Raw genomic sequence first — 17,121 nt, 5'->3', positions numbered from 1 at the left:
GAGAGTTTTTGTTCCTAGCTAGTTAAAAGCTAGTGATTAAGAGATTTTTGCTCCTTGTAAACTTTGAGCAGGGCCAGGTTACATTATGCCTCCCTCCCAGGCTGCCTTTTGCATAATCATTTAATAATTTTTTCTCTTTTCTAAAAAAAGATAAAATTTATAGCTCTTTTTAGTTTTTTGTTTATAAGAAAATGAGATTATTTATGCTAATATTTATAAGGGATCCACAGGGAGAAGCTTCAGATCTAGCCAAGAACGAAGGACCCATTGATATTTTATTATGCATCAGAACTTGCTGTTGTATGTTTCAGGGATCAAGAACCACCAGTGGATGGGTTCTACCTAAATAATGATTCTTGATCATCTGATTTGGCTAGAATTGATTTGTGGAGCTCTTTTATGCTTTTGAAACAAAGTTCGACATTGTCCCACATTAAACTCCATGATTCTAATTTATGGGTTCTGATCTTTGTCCAAGCAGATCTATCAGATGGGATCCATCAAATGAAATTTCTGAGAGAACTTTCAAATTCATTCTACTAGCCATATATTTATCAATAAACGTATAAAATTCAATTCTGTGACGTGATCAGGTCATTACATCTACACCAATTCAGTGATTTGAGTTATTTGTTTACTACCAGATTGGGTTCCGGCCAGTTGGTGCTGGTAGTCAAACTGGGACCAAGCAATCAAAGATCCCAAGTGTTGAAGGTGATAACCTACGAGTCATAAGCAGTTTATATATGCATCTAAACTGAGAAGACATAAGCAGGTCCATGGACTGACTTCATGTAACTCGTCATCGATCTCTTCAGGTCTTCAGTGAGTTTCTGCCAACTTTTAGTCTTCAAACTAAAGGTTTCCCAACAATCCAGGGCTTTGAAAGCTTTTGTGTTAGATTGATCAGGGTGGGACAATTCTAATGATCACAATCAGATGATGCTGTATATGCAGTACATTTTTTGCTCAAGAAGTAGCCAAACAGCCCCTATTGGTGGTAACCAGGCATTTGTGAATCAAGAGAGTACTTGTACTTCATGAGATATGAACCTGTACTGACTCTCTTGTATATCTGTACTAGCAACAAATGAGTTTAATAATGGGATAGTAGACTTTGACACAATAAATTTCACATATTATACGCATATATTCATATTTATTTATTATTTTACCATGTAATGGGAGATGCAGCTTGAGGAGCAATTGTCTTCCAACCTCCCTCCCTCCCTCCCTCTCTCTCTCTTTCTCTCTCCAACCATCTATGAACATGATCATATTAAATGCGTCTATAAAATATGTTACTACTTTTTAGTCTAAGTTCTATATCTCTCAATACGATTGGCTCTTAAACGCTAATCTATCTCTTCCACACCTCAGTTCTCCCTCTGTCACACATCAAGGAAATTCTTGAACTCCTTTCGTTTTCATTCCTAATAATTTGAACGGGTTTGAGTGGTTCATTGTTTACATGTGTAACATCACCGTAGAAGATGACAAAGTGACCGATGAAGATGGGAGGTATTCGATTATCCGTCTCTTCATTTGAACTCTCTCTCTTTCTCTCTTGCCCAAAAACTAATCTATGGCTCCGAATGTTTTGGAAGTTTATAGGTGCAGCACCTTCAGGAGGAGGAGGAGGAGAAGAATAAAAGGTTTTCTTTCTCTTGGTTTGATTTCCTTTCCTGTATTAATTTTATTTTCTTTCTTCCGTTTCATTCCCAAAACTACTTGATTTAGTAATATTATTCTGCCATTTCTCTTTTTGATTTTCATAGGATTGTCTTCTTCTGTAGTCTCCTGATATCATAAGCAAAATTTTGGTTTTATGTAATACGATAAAATTAGAATGCTACCTCCTGATGAAAGTATATTGAGAATAGAAAAGCACAAACAGAAAAGTTTGGGTAAACTTCCCAACCACCCAAAAGAGCTTTATTTAGGATTCAAGAATAAGTAATTTAAGAAACTGAATCATCTTCCATCGAAATGGTTTTCCCTTGCTTATAAGGTGCTGTAATTATGCATCAAAGTTAGGGTGCAATAAATCCTAAAATGATCTTTCATTCCTACTCATCAAGATAGATTCTTGTAATGACTTCATGCTAGATTATCAAATCATGGACTACTCAATTCTAATGTTTTAATTACGAAGAAAGATAATTTTGTTTCATCTAGTTTCAAATATGCATCTCAACAGTTTAAAAACGAAATTGTCAACAGTAATAAAAAGTTGGGTGCTGCAAACAATATTTAATAATATTACATGTGTACTTGCTACATTGGTTTTTGTTGCACTATACATTGTATTTATCCACAAACTGATATTTCAATTTTTCTAATGGAGCACATGGAAGAGACGACACAGCGGGCTTCTACTCTAATCAGAAAAACTGGGTTGCTTTTTGACACTTCAACACGTGCATGTCCCAAGAAAAATAGCAGAAGTGGTCATTGATGTCTGTCGGGCAAATAGTTATAAACCAGAACACCCATAAAAGGTAAGAGGGGTTTAATTTGTGGACTGTGGAAAAGAAAAGTGATTCCTCCAGAGTAGTTCATTCTGTTTGAGAAACTGGATTGATATTGAAGCCATGGTCTTGATGGGAAAATGGGTATTTACATTAGTGTTTCTCTATGCTTCCATATTATCAAGTAGATAGTCTTAAGAAAATAATTTCCACCCATCATCATGGGAATACCATTTCAGAAAGATCAAAACTTTAGATTAGCATAAAGCCCAGGATATGTAAGTGTAACCAAGTGCTAATTTGTTCAAAACGTTCTTACAGAGAAATCCATGGAATTTCAGGACAGATATATTACACTGTGGATGTGGAAATTGGAAAGAACAGCTATCTTGTTATGGTGGAACTGACGAGAAGACTAGGTCTTGAAAAGATATATACAGAAGAGTTTGTTAAGTAAGCCTTGCATCCTAAATCAGGTTAGAAATATTTAGTCTTTGCTACTAAAGAGTTTCAGCTCATATAAATGGATTGATGACATGGGGAGAAAGGAATGAGACTAGAGCAAGTAAATTTGTTCTCTCTGGATCGATCTCCAATTGTTCTATCCATGTAATAGTAAATTTCAGGGATTTCCAGTTGGGGGGTGGGGAGGTTGGCACTAAGAACTAATGATGTTATAAGGGAAAGATCTTTTGTCCTCAAACAAACCATGCCAAAGGATACAATAACTTCACAAATCCTTACAACAAATTCTAAGATATCAGCCCTAAGGAATACGATAGAAACGAAAACATACAGGGAAGGAAATAACCTTTAACCTAACCAGTAAGTATCACAGACCTTAATGACCAGACTACAGATCAGTTTGGAGCACGAAATAGAAATAGATTACTGGAGAGAGCTAAATTTTGAAATATCCAAAATTTGAAGCTTATGGACGTGCATCACAGACTGAAATAAGATTCCGTCTCACAAGATTTTGATGAGAAATACTTCAAATTTTTATATACTTTAATTTAATTAATTCAGACTAATACTTTATCTAGGGTGTCTGAAATACTTACTTTTATTTAACAAAACCATTTTCAGATTTTATTTCTCAAGTTGGAAACGAAAGATTGATGTACGTAGTTAATTTCAATATATATATATATATATATGTCTTATTTTAATTTGTTGAGATTGAAGTTTGTGGCCTTCTCGTATAATTGAATGGCATAACTTCATTGTCATTCTGCAAATAAATAAAAGAGTAAATTACAGATTAATATCTTGTACATTGGGGGCAGTACCTGAACTTCAAAATGTGCCAGCACTGCATTACCTAAATTCTGGAAAATTACCAGTTTACCCCAAAATTGTTAACTTCAAATATCTTTTAAGTTTTGAATAGGCAAGAGAAATATAATTTTAAAATGGCCAAAATAGCCATATTTAAATCCCTTTTTCATTGTGATTGGGCACCATTGTTCATTTTATGCCCTAACCTTTATATCAAAGAACCAATATTTCTCATAAGAGAATTAAATAGAAAAAGCATCACCTGAGAAGACGATGTCATTGCTAGAGAAGAGGGACTTAGACCATTGTCGTTATAATATTTTTTTTATAGTTATTCAATCCATAACCGAGAGGGGGGAGAATTTAGACTGTTGTTGTTAGTGGAGAAGACGAGTAACTCTTGCCATCGCTGGGGAAGTCAATCAAGGTAAAATGGTCTCAAAAATATTAAAAAGGGTAGTTTTGCCATTTAAAAAAAGTAAGTTGCACATGTCCTCATGTGATACAGATAATTGACGAACTGCTTATAATGGGTACTAAGTTGACAGTTTTGGGGAGTTCAGGTACAGTAATAACAAAATTTTGATGTTCAAATATATTAAAGTGAGACTAGCCCCAAAGTACAAGGTACTAATCTGTAATTTACCCTAAATAAAGAGAAAAATATTAATCTAAACAGTTTATACCACGTTATTTTTTCATATGGCTCAATTTTGAAAGAGTGCAAATACAAATATATACAGTGCAAAGCCTTGTATTTTGTATTTCTAAACCTATATTTGCACTCTACATATTTGAATTTGTATTGCTTCCAAACTGAGCCTATCTTACAATTTAAATTTTATTCACTCGTAAGTCTTGGCCTAAGTAATTTCTACCACTTTACTTTTTTTTTTCTCGTATAACAATTAAACTTTTTAATGATTCAAAAGTTTTAGTCCTTTCCACTGGAAATTTCTAAACATTTCCATATTCTAATTCATCCTAGTATAAGAATAATAATTTCCACATGGGACATAGTTTATAACATATAAATGGTAATTGTTTATAATTGGAGTGGGCCTGCTAGTTAAGTTGTTTTCCTAAATGAGCCAGAGTTTCATTTTTTTTTTCTTTTATGTAGGAATCTAGGGAGACCAAAAGAGCCCCACATGTTTGCCCAAATGTGTCCATAATACACATTTCTTTTAGGGCAAGTTTTATGCTTCAAAATTATAACATTGAATGGCTTATATTAATTTGTTCAGGGAAACCATCAATACAAGATGGGGTATAGGATTGATGTGGACTGGAGGATTGAACACTTAGCCAGTCCAGACTCCAGAGGGTTCCCTATATACAGATGTTTTAGATCTGCTAAGTCATCCCTCAATGTGGACGGTGGAAGGGGTAGAATAGGTCATTTAGGAAAGGTTTCTATTTGACCTGATTAGTTTTCTGCTGTTAATGAAAATCACAAGTAACAATGGTCCCAAACAATTCTATTTTTTCAAATATATAGTAATGCTTTATCACTATGCCACATATATGTATTTTACTTATAAAAGTACCAACTTGTAAACTTGTTTTCTTATTTTTATTATTTTTTGGACTTTAATGGTCCTAAACTATTATATTATATGATGTTGGTTATTTTAGGTAATCAAGTATCCATCACCGACAATATCATCCCTTTCATATTAAGATTCTAAAACCATATTGGGTTTTTCTAAATTTGTTTGACTGAAGTGGCACCCTCTTACTTTAAAATATTTAAATGGATGAATCCATATATATATGTAAAGGAAATGTTTGAACGAGATAGCTCGGCCACACCATCCTTGAAGATAGGTTTGCTAGCTAGTGGGCCATAATATATCTCCTTCTAAATCGAAATCCACCCTAATATTATACAGGGATTTATATGGAGTACTCTCACATTAACCTCTATTGATGGAGAAATTTTCAAAAGGATATCATTTCTCTTAGCATGCAATGATCAATTTAGAAGTAGGGAGCTTTCAGTTACGGGTGGGTTTGAGTCGAGCCGAGTCGAATGGTATGAGGTCCGATATCGGCTCATTAAGGTAGTACAAGGTTTGAGCTCGAGCTCAAATTCATTTTTAGTTTGGCTCGAATTAAAAACTTATAAGCTTGAACTCGATTTGAGAAAAATTGTTTTATAAAAAATATATATATATAAATAATATTTTTTATTTGATATTTAAAAATTAAGAATTATAATAATTAGTTATTATTATATATAAAATTAAAAATGTTATATAAATAATATTTTGATATTATTATTATTATTAGTATTAGTATTAGTATTAGTATTATGTAACTATACGAGCTCAACTAAATTAATAAATGAACTTGTAAATTGGACAAGAACTCAACTTAAAGCTTGATTAAAACCGAACAAAACCAAAATTTTCATGAGATGAACTCGAGTAACTCATGAAGAAGTCGGTTCATGACCACCCCTACTTTCAGTGACTGGTATCAGCAGGTTGATGAAAACCCAACCCAGCAGTCCAGAGATGCTCCTGTCTAATTAATGGATAACATACAAATTCCCACCATTGGACAGGACAACCCATGAAGGGAAGAACTCTGTGCAATCTTTCGATTCAGTGAGTGCCGATTCATCAAGAAATCCATGTCAACCCTATACTGATAATCATGGGAGTAGGGTTAAGATGAGGAGAGCACTATTCTAATGTTATGGCCATTCATTTAGAAAGACATTCCACCCAGTTGTTACATGCATTAACATTTGTGATAAGAGAAGCTTTAATCTCTCATGTCTGTAACTGTTGGAAGGAGAGATTCTGGATTAACCTAGCTCATGTATATCAAACCCCAGAGTGTATTTTATTTTTTCACATGGTTAGAATTTATTGAGTTCTTTTGACAAAGTTGAGAAAACCCGACAACTGATTGCTGTTGGCAGAATTAATGTTAGTGAGATGGAAGTTGCGACATTAATGTTAGTGAGATGGAAGTTGCCACATTAATGTTGGTAATAGCAATAACAATAACAAAATGAAACCTTTAATCCTTTGCATATATCTATATATATTCACACTCAAAGAGGGGGAGATCTATATTTCAAAAGTTTCCTTCAAGGTGTGGTTTATCATCTTGGTTCTTGGGGGCGGCCTTCCTAAGGAGATACGACCTTTTTCTTCTGTTGTTATTTTGTTTTGGTTTCTAGAAAGCATTTCGATTTGCACAAGATTAATTTATTTAATATATCTGTCATCTGTTATTTAATATAGCAATAACAATAACAAAGTTATGAACAATATAATCAATAATCTCTACTTTTCTTTACTGCAATTTCTAAGTCATAACAGATTAGGAGGTCTCCTGATCTTCTGAAAATAATGATTTCTTGATCATCTAAAAAGAGAGAGGAATCACTTGGACCCTTCACCTAACAATAAATGGTAAGAATGAGCTTATGGATTTCTACAACTCATTTATCAGAAACCTCTTAGAATTGTCGTTAGCAGGGGTGAGCATTGTTGGGTAAAAACCGAAAAGCTAAATTGAAAATTTCGATTTTAGTTTCTTTAGTATGGTTGATTCAGTTTTGGTTTCAATTTTCAGATTTGCAAATTTGGTTATATGAAAAAAAAATCAAATTAACCGAATTTTATTGTTATATAATAATATATATTATTACATTAATTATATAGTAAAATATATAATTTATCATATATATTGATATATTAATTAACCAAAAACCAGATAAAAATTTTGGTTTTAATTATTTTGATTTCAATTGTATTTTTCATTTAAAATTTTGATTTATTCGATTTGACTCTTAATCGAATAAACCGATTGCTCACCCCTTAAATAGGTCCAGACTCCAATTCAACTCTATGGACTTAGTAAGCAAAACATTATTTATCACATCGAAGCAAGACGATATATGTATAATTGTATAGTATGATGCATTATGACGGGTTCGGATGTAGTAGGCATGTTAAGTAAGCACAATGAATGAACACGTAATAGTTATGTAACACATGTCCCGGTTAATGCACCTTTCATTCAAATACTTTTGCTCCGTTAAACAGAAATTATCCATTATTTTATTATCTTTGTCATACAACTATTACGTGATCACTCATTGTGTTTATCTAACATGCCTACTATATCTGGATCCCGCTAATCCACTATGACACATCCCAACTCGGGCTTTTATTGAAGCTTCCAACGTCGTTCTCTGATGGCAAATAGTCATGTGCGTGGACCATAGCTCGGGGCTACCATCACCTGGTGATCTGGCCTCAAGTAGTTCTCCTATCTTCGTGACTTCACGGCAACCCCAGGCATCATTCGTGATGACCTCTGGGGTCACCTCACCCCTAGGTTTGTCTAATTAAAAAGAAAAAGAATAACACTTAGGCCCCTCGAGTGTGTAAAAAAATAAGAGAGAGAAAGAGAGAGAGGCGATTAATGAGAGTCCATTTGTGTAAAAGGCTCAATGTCTTTTGATTCATTGAACAAGAATTTATAATTTATAATAGGTAGAGTTCTGGTAGGACAATACAAATAACAAGCTCATGATCACTTTCTCTTAGAAGTTTGAGAGAGACTAAAATTATCTTGAGAAGTCCTGGTCTTTATAAACATAGGTTCTTCGAGTGTCATGAGTGATTCTGACTCTTGTAACTTATCAGTGTTGATGAGAGGTCCACAAAAACCCAAAAACCTATGGGGTTCAAGGTTTCTTTAATTTCAGGAGTCCATGCAAGTCTCAAATTAATGTTTTCCTCTTGCTGCAAAGAGGCTTGGGAAAGATCTTTTAATTTGTGACAGTTTATGGTGCTTCAATTCACTTGAGTGCGGGGAAGATGCTAACAATTAATGTTGAATCACCACCCTTACTGTGCCATGTTTATATATATGGTGGGAATGCCACAGAATTTGATGAATTTGGCTTAAGTACTCAGTGAGGAGAGGCAGTAGATGGTGGGATTAGCAGAGGTTGGTTCTAAGGAGGGTGGTGATTTAGCTGATTCTAAGTAGGGTGAGTGGATTTGAGTTGGAAAAGAGTTAGGTCTTTTCTTTGTGGGAGGTGAAGAGGGAATGAGGGAAATGTTCAAGGCTTTGGAGGAATAAGCCACTTGGGGGAAGAGGTTTAAGTCCTCTTGGTATGGCTTGGAAGAGGTTCAAAGCCAAAAAGAAGTGTCTCAATTAACAAGTGGACAATTGTTCTTTCCTAGCCTTCTTGGGAGTAGGAAACTTAGATCCCTTGTGGATTATGGATACTTGCCTTGGTTTTGCTTTAGGTCAAAGAAGTTAAATTTGATATCATATTGTTAACTTGTATTTTTACCTTTACTTGAACATATACATAGCACGTGCCCTTGCATTAATGTAGGTAATATTGTACAAGTGAGAGGTGAAAACATTGGTGCTAAAAGTTCTTGGGGAGTTGGGGTAGAAGTAGAGGTGCAGAATGCATTAGGGGAAGATGAAGGGGTAGATGAGGAAGAAATTCTGTTTGAGATGAAAGTTTGAGTTGGTTCCTTTGGGGAAGCAGTGATCTTTTGAATCAAATTTGATTCATTAATATTTAATTTGGATTCAAATTAAATCTTATGGTACATTAAGCTTGAATATGTTGCATTAGTTGTAAGCAGGATTTTGACAAATTGATAATGTATCAATTTGAATCAAAGCCTACCACCAGGTCTCAAGTTCAAATTAGGGAAAGAGAAACTTAGAGTAGATCAGAGCAATCTCGAACTTCTGAGCCAATCTCGAACTTCATAGAAAGTACAAGAATGTCACTCTCTACCAACTCTCTCTCTTTTGTTTTTTTTCTTTCAATTTACAAGAATGCCACTCTCTTTCCTACCAACTCTCTCTCTTTTGTTTTTTTCTTTCAAATTACAAGAATGCCATTCCTCTCTCTCTCTCTCTCTCTCTCTCTCTCTCTCTCTCTCTCTCTCTCTCTCTCCGTATAAATTACAAGAATGTCACTCTCTCTCCAACTAAGGGAAACCTCAACTCGGCATGTCGGCTGCTAGGGGACCTGTAATCAGAGGTAGTTGAGTTCGAGTTGAGCCAATCTCAAACTTCTGAGCATAAACTCAAGTCTTTAATTCAAATCGAGCTTGAGCTAGATGACACCTCAGCCACTGAGGGAGACCTCGGCTTGGCACCTTGTCAACTAAGGGAGACCTTAGCTTGACACCTTGCATGCTTGGGAAGCCTTAGCTTAACACTTCAGCAGCTAAGGGAGACCTCAATTTGGCACCTTGGCAACTGTCGATTGCTTGAAAGACCTGCAATCAAAGATAGCAAAGCTTGAACTTCTAAGTTTTTGACTCGAGCTGAACTCGAACTTGAGCTCAAGTCTTTAATTAGAATCGAGCTCAAGCCTAATAGTTTATGAGCGGGCCCCTGGAATGCAGGGAAATGGAATCTACAATATTTTTTGCCTTTTTTTCATTAAAATTACAAGAATGCCACTCTCTACCAACTCTCTCTCTTTTGCTTTTTCTTTCAAATTACAAGAATGCCACTCTCTCTCCTACCAACTCTCTCTCTTTTTCTTACAAATTACAAGAATGCCACTCTCTCTCCTATCAACTCTCTCTCTTTCTTACAAATTACAAAAACGCCATCTCTCTCCTTATAAATTACAAGAATGTCACACTCTCTCCAATTGAGGAAGACCTAAGCTCAGCAAAATAAGCTAGAAATGACTCATATTATATTATTATGAATAAAATGAATTAAAACTAATCTCTATGTATTTAATGTCATCAATCCCTTTATGACAATGAAATAATGAAATAATGTCATCGATCCCTCTCTGTGTTACTCTGCCCACTATTCATATGGGCAACGTATAGCTTAAGAAGATCTTCTTCCTATGTGTTGAGAGTAGGAGCAATCAATTTTCATTCGGACCTGCAAAGCCTGGTTTGAAAATTATGGGCTTGGCAATGTGAATCCCTGCAAGCAAAAACTCGACACATACTCTGCAAGCATGGGAATCTAATTGCACATTGATCTCCCCATGGATTTAACATACATGTACGGGAGATATTCTCTATGTGCGATTGGATGTTTTGTTTTCAGGCCCAACCCTGGCCCGGACCTACATCAAGCCCACAGATAATAGAATTTATACAGATTTATACATGTTATTTTATTTTACATTGTATATTTTATATATAAATATTATAATACGACATGCATAGTACATGTTATATGCAATATTTTATATTATAATGTATAAAATAAATTTTATATCTGCGTTGTATGTAATATAATATAAACAATATATATATATATATATATATATGTAATATTTTATATAAAAAACCTAGGCCTGTTTTTCGGGCTTGGAACCTAGGTAGGGCCGGACCAGACCTGGGCTTAGGACAATCCCTTATCACAGGTGCAAAGCCTGATCTGGCCCATGACCAGCCTTTTAAAGAGGGTAATAAACTCAAATCTAATCATGAAGGTCCCATATTTGACAAATGAATTACTCTTTTGCCAAATCACCCATCCACATGATAAAATACAAATAAGAGAATAAATTGTCCTGTCTTGCTAGATGGTGCCTTTGTCATTAGCATCATAGTATTACTATTGTTTTATTAGACAAAATTACTTAAACTCCTTCTGTTTTTTTTTTTTTTTTTTGACAAATACTTGAACCTCCCCTGTCCTTCCACCTATGCAAAAACCTACCTTCACAATTCAAATAAATATGCAATTACACCTCTTTCATTAGTTATTCTACTATAATGGAGATGTTAAAATTATGGTTATGCCCTTGTTATGAATGTGCAGAGTACACTCTTTGAGTTGGCATCTCTGCTAAGGTTATGTTTGGCTTGAAAGAAAAGGTGAAGAAAGGAAAAAAAGGGTAGGGAAACCCATACAAGGTTTGTAAAGGCTTCTCTGCATTTCCTTTCCTTTCCCTATTTTTTCCTTCAAACCAAACACAGCCTAAGGGGAGAATGTTCAACTTGGCCTTTGTTATTCACTCATTGAAGTGGACAATGAAACCCACTTAAATAAAGTGATCTGCTTTTGGGGGTAATTTGATAGATCATCATCCCAATAAAGCTTTTTATGCACAAAAATGTGGTTTTAAAAACCGTAAAGCATTATGTGGGTGCTTTATGTCAAAACAATTAATGAAAGGGATGTGTTGCATATTTATTTGAAGCAGGAAGGGAGGTTTTTGCAGAGGTCAAAATACAGGGGAAGTTTAAATACTTGTAAAAAAACACCGATCAAAGTGTAAATAATTTCATTGTTGTTGTTGTTTATTTGATTTGCACTATGCTAGTGGACTTGGTTTAAACATTTGATTGCGTTATGATTTCTTTCTACACATAAAGAGAGAAATTAGATAGGACATTGTATAAATTGATTGAAGGGGTGATAATAAATGGATACTCAAATAGGCATTAGGTTGCTTTGTTGAACACAATCAAGAATAAATTCCTTAGTTCTACTCTGAATTAAGTGGTTATATAAAGGATACATATAAAAATCTCATGAATCTTTGATGAAAATTTCCTTTTTTTTTTTGTTTTCATGCTATGCACCAGTAATAACTTCTCCCCTGACCTCTTTTTCCCCAAAGTGTTGGTTGGTGGATTTTATTCCACGTCAACGCTGAACCAAACCAGCTAACACACCAATGATGAAATTTGCCTTTTAGGCTCAAAGAAGAAGAAACTTTATATGGAAAGTTGTTTTGGGTCCAAAAGGATTAATTGAAATTTATGAGGAAAATCTCAGCATATGTAGGTTTCAGAGCAGAATTTTTTGTTTTCTCATCGATAAAATTAATTAGAAATCCCAGTACAATTTCATCCTTTAATAGGATACGATATTCACTTCGGCTCAGTTTGGAAAGAGTACAAATACAAATTTGTAGAATGCAAAATCTTATATTTTATATTATTTTATATGTATTTGCACTATATACATATTTGTATTTGTACCCCTTCCATACATTACCTCTATTGTTTCCATCTCTACTGGCAAAGTTACAATCTAATTTCTCAAAATCTCTTAATTTTAATTACATTTTTCTCACACAAAGTTTTCCAACAATTGGAATGTTTTATTGTTCTTGTTTACTATCTAAATCAGTTTGTTGCTGTGAATATGTAGTTATATTCTATATCTTGAACCCAGGTCTCTTGTGAAACAACTGAAAATAGGTTGAGAATGCTAACATAAATGAAATTATAAGTTAATCCATAAGCTTCCTGAAAGGAAATTGATTGTGTGTATGTTTTGCCAAGGAATATTTTACAATTTGTTCATGTGTGTACTTTCCTGAAATATAAACACCATCATCATCATCATCATTATTGTCAAAGCCTTTTTTCTAGATCTAATGGTTTACAAAACGGGGGTAGTCCATCCCCCAAATCCATAACTAGGGGTGATCATCAAAAACTGAAAAATGAAAAGATCAACCGAACCAATGAGACCAAACCAAAAATTCCAATTAATTGAATCGGCCAGTTTGGTAATTTCAAAAAACCGAAGGTATGGATTTAGTTTCAAATAACTAATACAAAAAACTGGTGATTAGTATACACATATTATATATTTTTTATATATACTTTATATTATCTATATATTATAAATTAATATATATACATTATATATAAATATATACATGTATAAGATATAATATTATTTATTATTTATAATATAATATTTTATATGTACTTCTAGCTTTTTATTATATATTTATAGATTTGTTTATAATATGTATTATAAATATAAAAAACTAAAAACCAACGCCAAACTGATGGTTAATCAAACTGGTCAATTGATTAACCGATTAGCTTCGATTCAGTTTCAATTACCAATTTTTCAAAAACTTTAATATCTATTTGATTTGAAAAATAAACCCACTGTTTGCTAAACCGAACCGTTAACACCCCAGCCATGGTGCAAGTGGGATTGGATCCCTACGACTAACAGGAGACTTTACCAACCAGCTAGTTGGCAGATCATATCAACACTAATGAACCGAATCCCATGAATCCAGTTTCATCACTCAAATCTGTTTAATGCCATATATTCATTGTGTAGTTATGAATGTTTAAATTCTATTTCCACCCATGTCGTTTTTGTTTAGCCCTAAACCTTCTAATCCCTTCAACTTGCAACAGATCACCATCCCGTTCTTTGAAATATAAAATTACAGGAAATATGATACCCTAAAAGAAAGTCATTAAACTTGAATGTTTTGACATTCTTGATTTAAAATAAAAGATTCTATATTACGTCCCCGCCTCAAAAGAGAACATTGGCTGACATTAAAAAAATAAATCGAACTTCTAATTTTAGTGGTCGAACTTCTAATTGTAGCATTATTCGGGGAAGTTTAGAAATTAATTTTAATTTTATGAGTAGAGATAAAAGTAAAACAGATAAAATCATCTAACAAAACACTGGAACTTTCTTTATTACCGCTGTGAAACAAAATAGAGCCTCTCTCCGATGAGGGGGGCACAGGAAGCGGAAGGTCCTAATCGTCTCTTTGGGTGTGTCTTAGCTTTCATTCATCAGTCCTTGTTATTCAGGGAAAAAGGCTGGAGATGGATCAACCAAAAAGGTTGAAGGGATTATTTTCTAGTTTTGCAGGAGGATTCGTTGCTAGTGATGTTTTTTTCGTTCGATTTGCAGCGTTTGGTTGTTTTGAGGGATTTAGGGTTTTCATATAACCTAGTTTTGTTTTCATAGGTTATAATCGCTAGCTATTAATGAACTGAATAGAAAGATCAAGACGTGCCAAATTTTCGTTGCGATCCAACTGATCTCACTCTGTGAAATTGACCAGGAGGCACTTCGCATACTCTCTTGAAACATCCGCATGTGAAGCACTTCAGGTGACCTCTCTCTCTCTCTCTCTCTCTCTCTTTTACATATAATCAAAAGTTCTAAACTGAACTTCTGAAGCTGTGTTCTAGAAATGCTACCCATACCTTATAGCCATGACAACGATGGAGAGAACAGTAACAGTATGCTGGTCCAAGTGGCTGAAACTTCTGAGGATCCATGGATACCATTTGAAGACGATATCTTTACCGGTCAGGAGGACTCGAGCTCGTTCCTGCATCAAGAAGATCTGATCATGGTGCAACCATCTGTGGATGAAGGGTTGATTGCAGCTAGCGACTATCAGAATAGTAAAGAGAAAGCTGGTAGGCTGAGGCGCTTTCAGACTGGGAAGTCAGTGGTGCAACCTGGTGCGGATGAGGAGTTGGTCGTGAAGAAACTCGATCATAACGCAAAGGAAAGGGTACGCAGGATGAAGCTCAATTCCTCCTACTTGGCTCTTCGCTCATTGCTACCAGATTCTCGTAGATCAAAGGTTGTCCCGCCACCATTCTTTCTCTGTCGAAGCTCAATCTATTGAATTAATATAGGGGATTTTGGTTAGAATAGTAGACACTTGAAGCACAACAGCCTAGCTGCTGCTCTATGTTGTTTCCTGACCAGATTATTCAATCTGACCCAACTCAATGTTTCACAACCAACCGGATATTCCAGGTGACCCATTTCAGTTATAGTAAAGAACGTAAAAGACCCAACCTTCAGAGAGCTTATCTTGAAGAACTTAATATATACCAACCATTACAATTGGGTTTGGTGCTGTTAACCCCATCATTTTTTTTTCTATCCAACTAAATATGATCAACCCATTTCTACCCAAGATTTGGAGATATGAAGTCTCCATGCCCATCAATCCTTTTGGTTCATTCAGTAAGAAGATGTTGCAGAGAAATGTTCTCTGTCTGATTTGTTTGTCTATGATCTTGCAGAAGAAATGGAGCGCTCCTGTTATAGTGGGTAAAGTTCTAGAATACATTCCAGAGTTGGAGTCTGAGATCGAGAATCTTACTCAGAGGAAGGAACAAATGCTGTCCATCGTAGAAAAGAGGAAAATTCCCACCCAAGGTTCACCTTCAGAATCCAAAACTCCCACAGTTTCAGTAAGTGAAGTTAGAAAAGGAGAAGTGATAGTTCAAATATGCATTCAGAGAGAAAATTCCAGTGTTCTCTCTACTCTACTAGCTAATGCTGAAGGTGAAGGAATGCAAATTGTCAGCAGTTCGGCTCTTTCAGTCTCTGATGACAGAGTTTGCTACCATCTACATCTTCATGTAATTTTCTCATCTTATATCTTGTCTTTCTATTTTCTACTTAATCCCCACTTCCTCGACTAGTAGTATTGTTATCATCAGCAGTACACAAGTAGTAAAATCAAACTGCAACAAGAACTACAAAACTGGCAAAGTTGGGGATATCTGTTATTGCCGAACTATCAGCCCGGTCTATGACAGTGATGAGATAAATAAAATTAAGCATTCACACAATGAATTGGCTAACTCACACAAAAACCACTGGGTTCCCCGGGTTCAATGAACTATTATGCAGATTAGTTCCCCAGAATAACCAAACCTCTCCCAGAGTACCTGCTCTTATAATCAGTTTGCTGTTGCTACTGATGTGGGCCACTTGGATCTTATAATTTTGTGATCTCCTCCATTGATCAGGTGAGTGGAAGTTCACCAAGAGCCGACTACATTGCAATGTTAAGGACAAAGATACTTTCTTGGTTGTGCGGGAGCTCATCTATTTCGGATGACAGAAACGTCTAACTGAAAGTCCTCTGTGAACGAAGATGGAAATTGGTAAAAAAGTGTTTACATCAACAGATATATCATATTTTTCTTTTTTCTGTTTTTGAGTATTGCTCCAATTCTATGGATGTCTCCGAAGAGACGTCTCAATTGTATTCGGGAGTACAATAAAATTCAATGACAAAAGTAGCAGAAGGAATGTGAACTGTACATGGTTCGGAGGATTTCCTACATGTACTGTGTAAGATTAGCAAAATTCCATCATGAAGATGTACAGTTAAATTACTATTTTTCTCAACTTTTTATTTTATTTAACCTTTTCTCGTCTCCCTTCACTCGGAAAATTTACCATTTCTCTATTTCTCTTATCTTCATTTAATGACGAGAGGATTTCATGGTCATCAGAAAGTTAGAGCAGGTTCATGTAAGAGTAAATTCTAATTACAACTCCAGCCCTATCCGCTCTCGCTTTCCTTGTGCAAGTATATGGTTTTGTCCAGTTAATAACTTTGTCATGATTCAATTTATTTGTCAGTAATCGACCTATGCCCGGGTGATTGTTGCATCAACTCGCAATGCATCATCACCTTCGGTGATCTATACCTTAGACCCATGTGGAGAGATGAAGGCTTCAGTCCACGGGGGACTTGCAAGTGGGTCTAAACCATATAACTCTGCCCTTTTTTTATTTATGGAAACTAAAAGGGTGTTTGATT

The 17,121-nt window shown here is 35.0% G+C and overlaps 1 protein-coding gene across 1 annotated transcript; it reads left to right on the top strand.

Moving 5' to 3' along the window:
• Nucleotides 1–14,247: 14,247 nt before the first annotated feature.
• LOC148851957 (transcription factor bHLH160-like) lies at nt 14,248–16,855 on the top strand. The gene is made up of 4 exons (XM_088942801.1): nt 14,248–14,647; nt 14,729–15,132; nt 15,584–15,925; nt 16,319–16,855. The coding sequence occupies exons 2-4, from the start codon at nt 14,731–14,733 to the stop codon at nt 16,421–16,423; spliced, it is 849 nt and encodes a 282-aa protein (XP_088798927.1). The 5' UTR covers nt 14,248–14,647; nt 14,729–14,730; the 3' UTR covers nt 16,424–16,855.
• Nucleotides 16,856–17,121: the final 266 nt, after the last annotated feature.

The sequence above is a fragment of the Nelumbo lutea genome, chromosome 5 (genome assembly GCF_056320005.1).
Source record: "Nelumbo lutea isolate HS-2025 chromosome 5, American lotus-T2T, whole genome shotgun sequence".
NCBI lineage: Eukaryota > Viridiplantae > Streptophyta > Magnoliopsida > Proteales > Nelumbonaceae > Nelumbo > Nelumbo lutea.
Note: the sequence above shows the minus strand (reverse complement) of the source record. Positions and strands in the feature narration are given on the sequence as shown.

Bases quoted from the DNA above. Each gene is read 5' to 3' on its own strand.
- LOC148851957 (XM_088942801.1), top strand. From the start codon at position 14,731: ATGCTACCCATACCTTATAGCCATGACAACGATGGAGAGAACAGTAAC. The intron at 15,133-15,583 runs GTTGTCCCGCCA...ATGATCTTGCAG, and splicing joins CAGATTCTCGTAGATCAAAG to AAGAAATGGAGCGCTCCTGT. The intron at 15,926-16,318 runs GTAATTTTCTCA...TCCATTGATCAG, and splicing joins GCTACCATCTACATCTTCAT to GTGAGTGGAAGTTCACCAAG.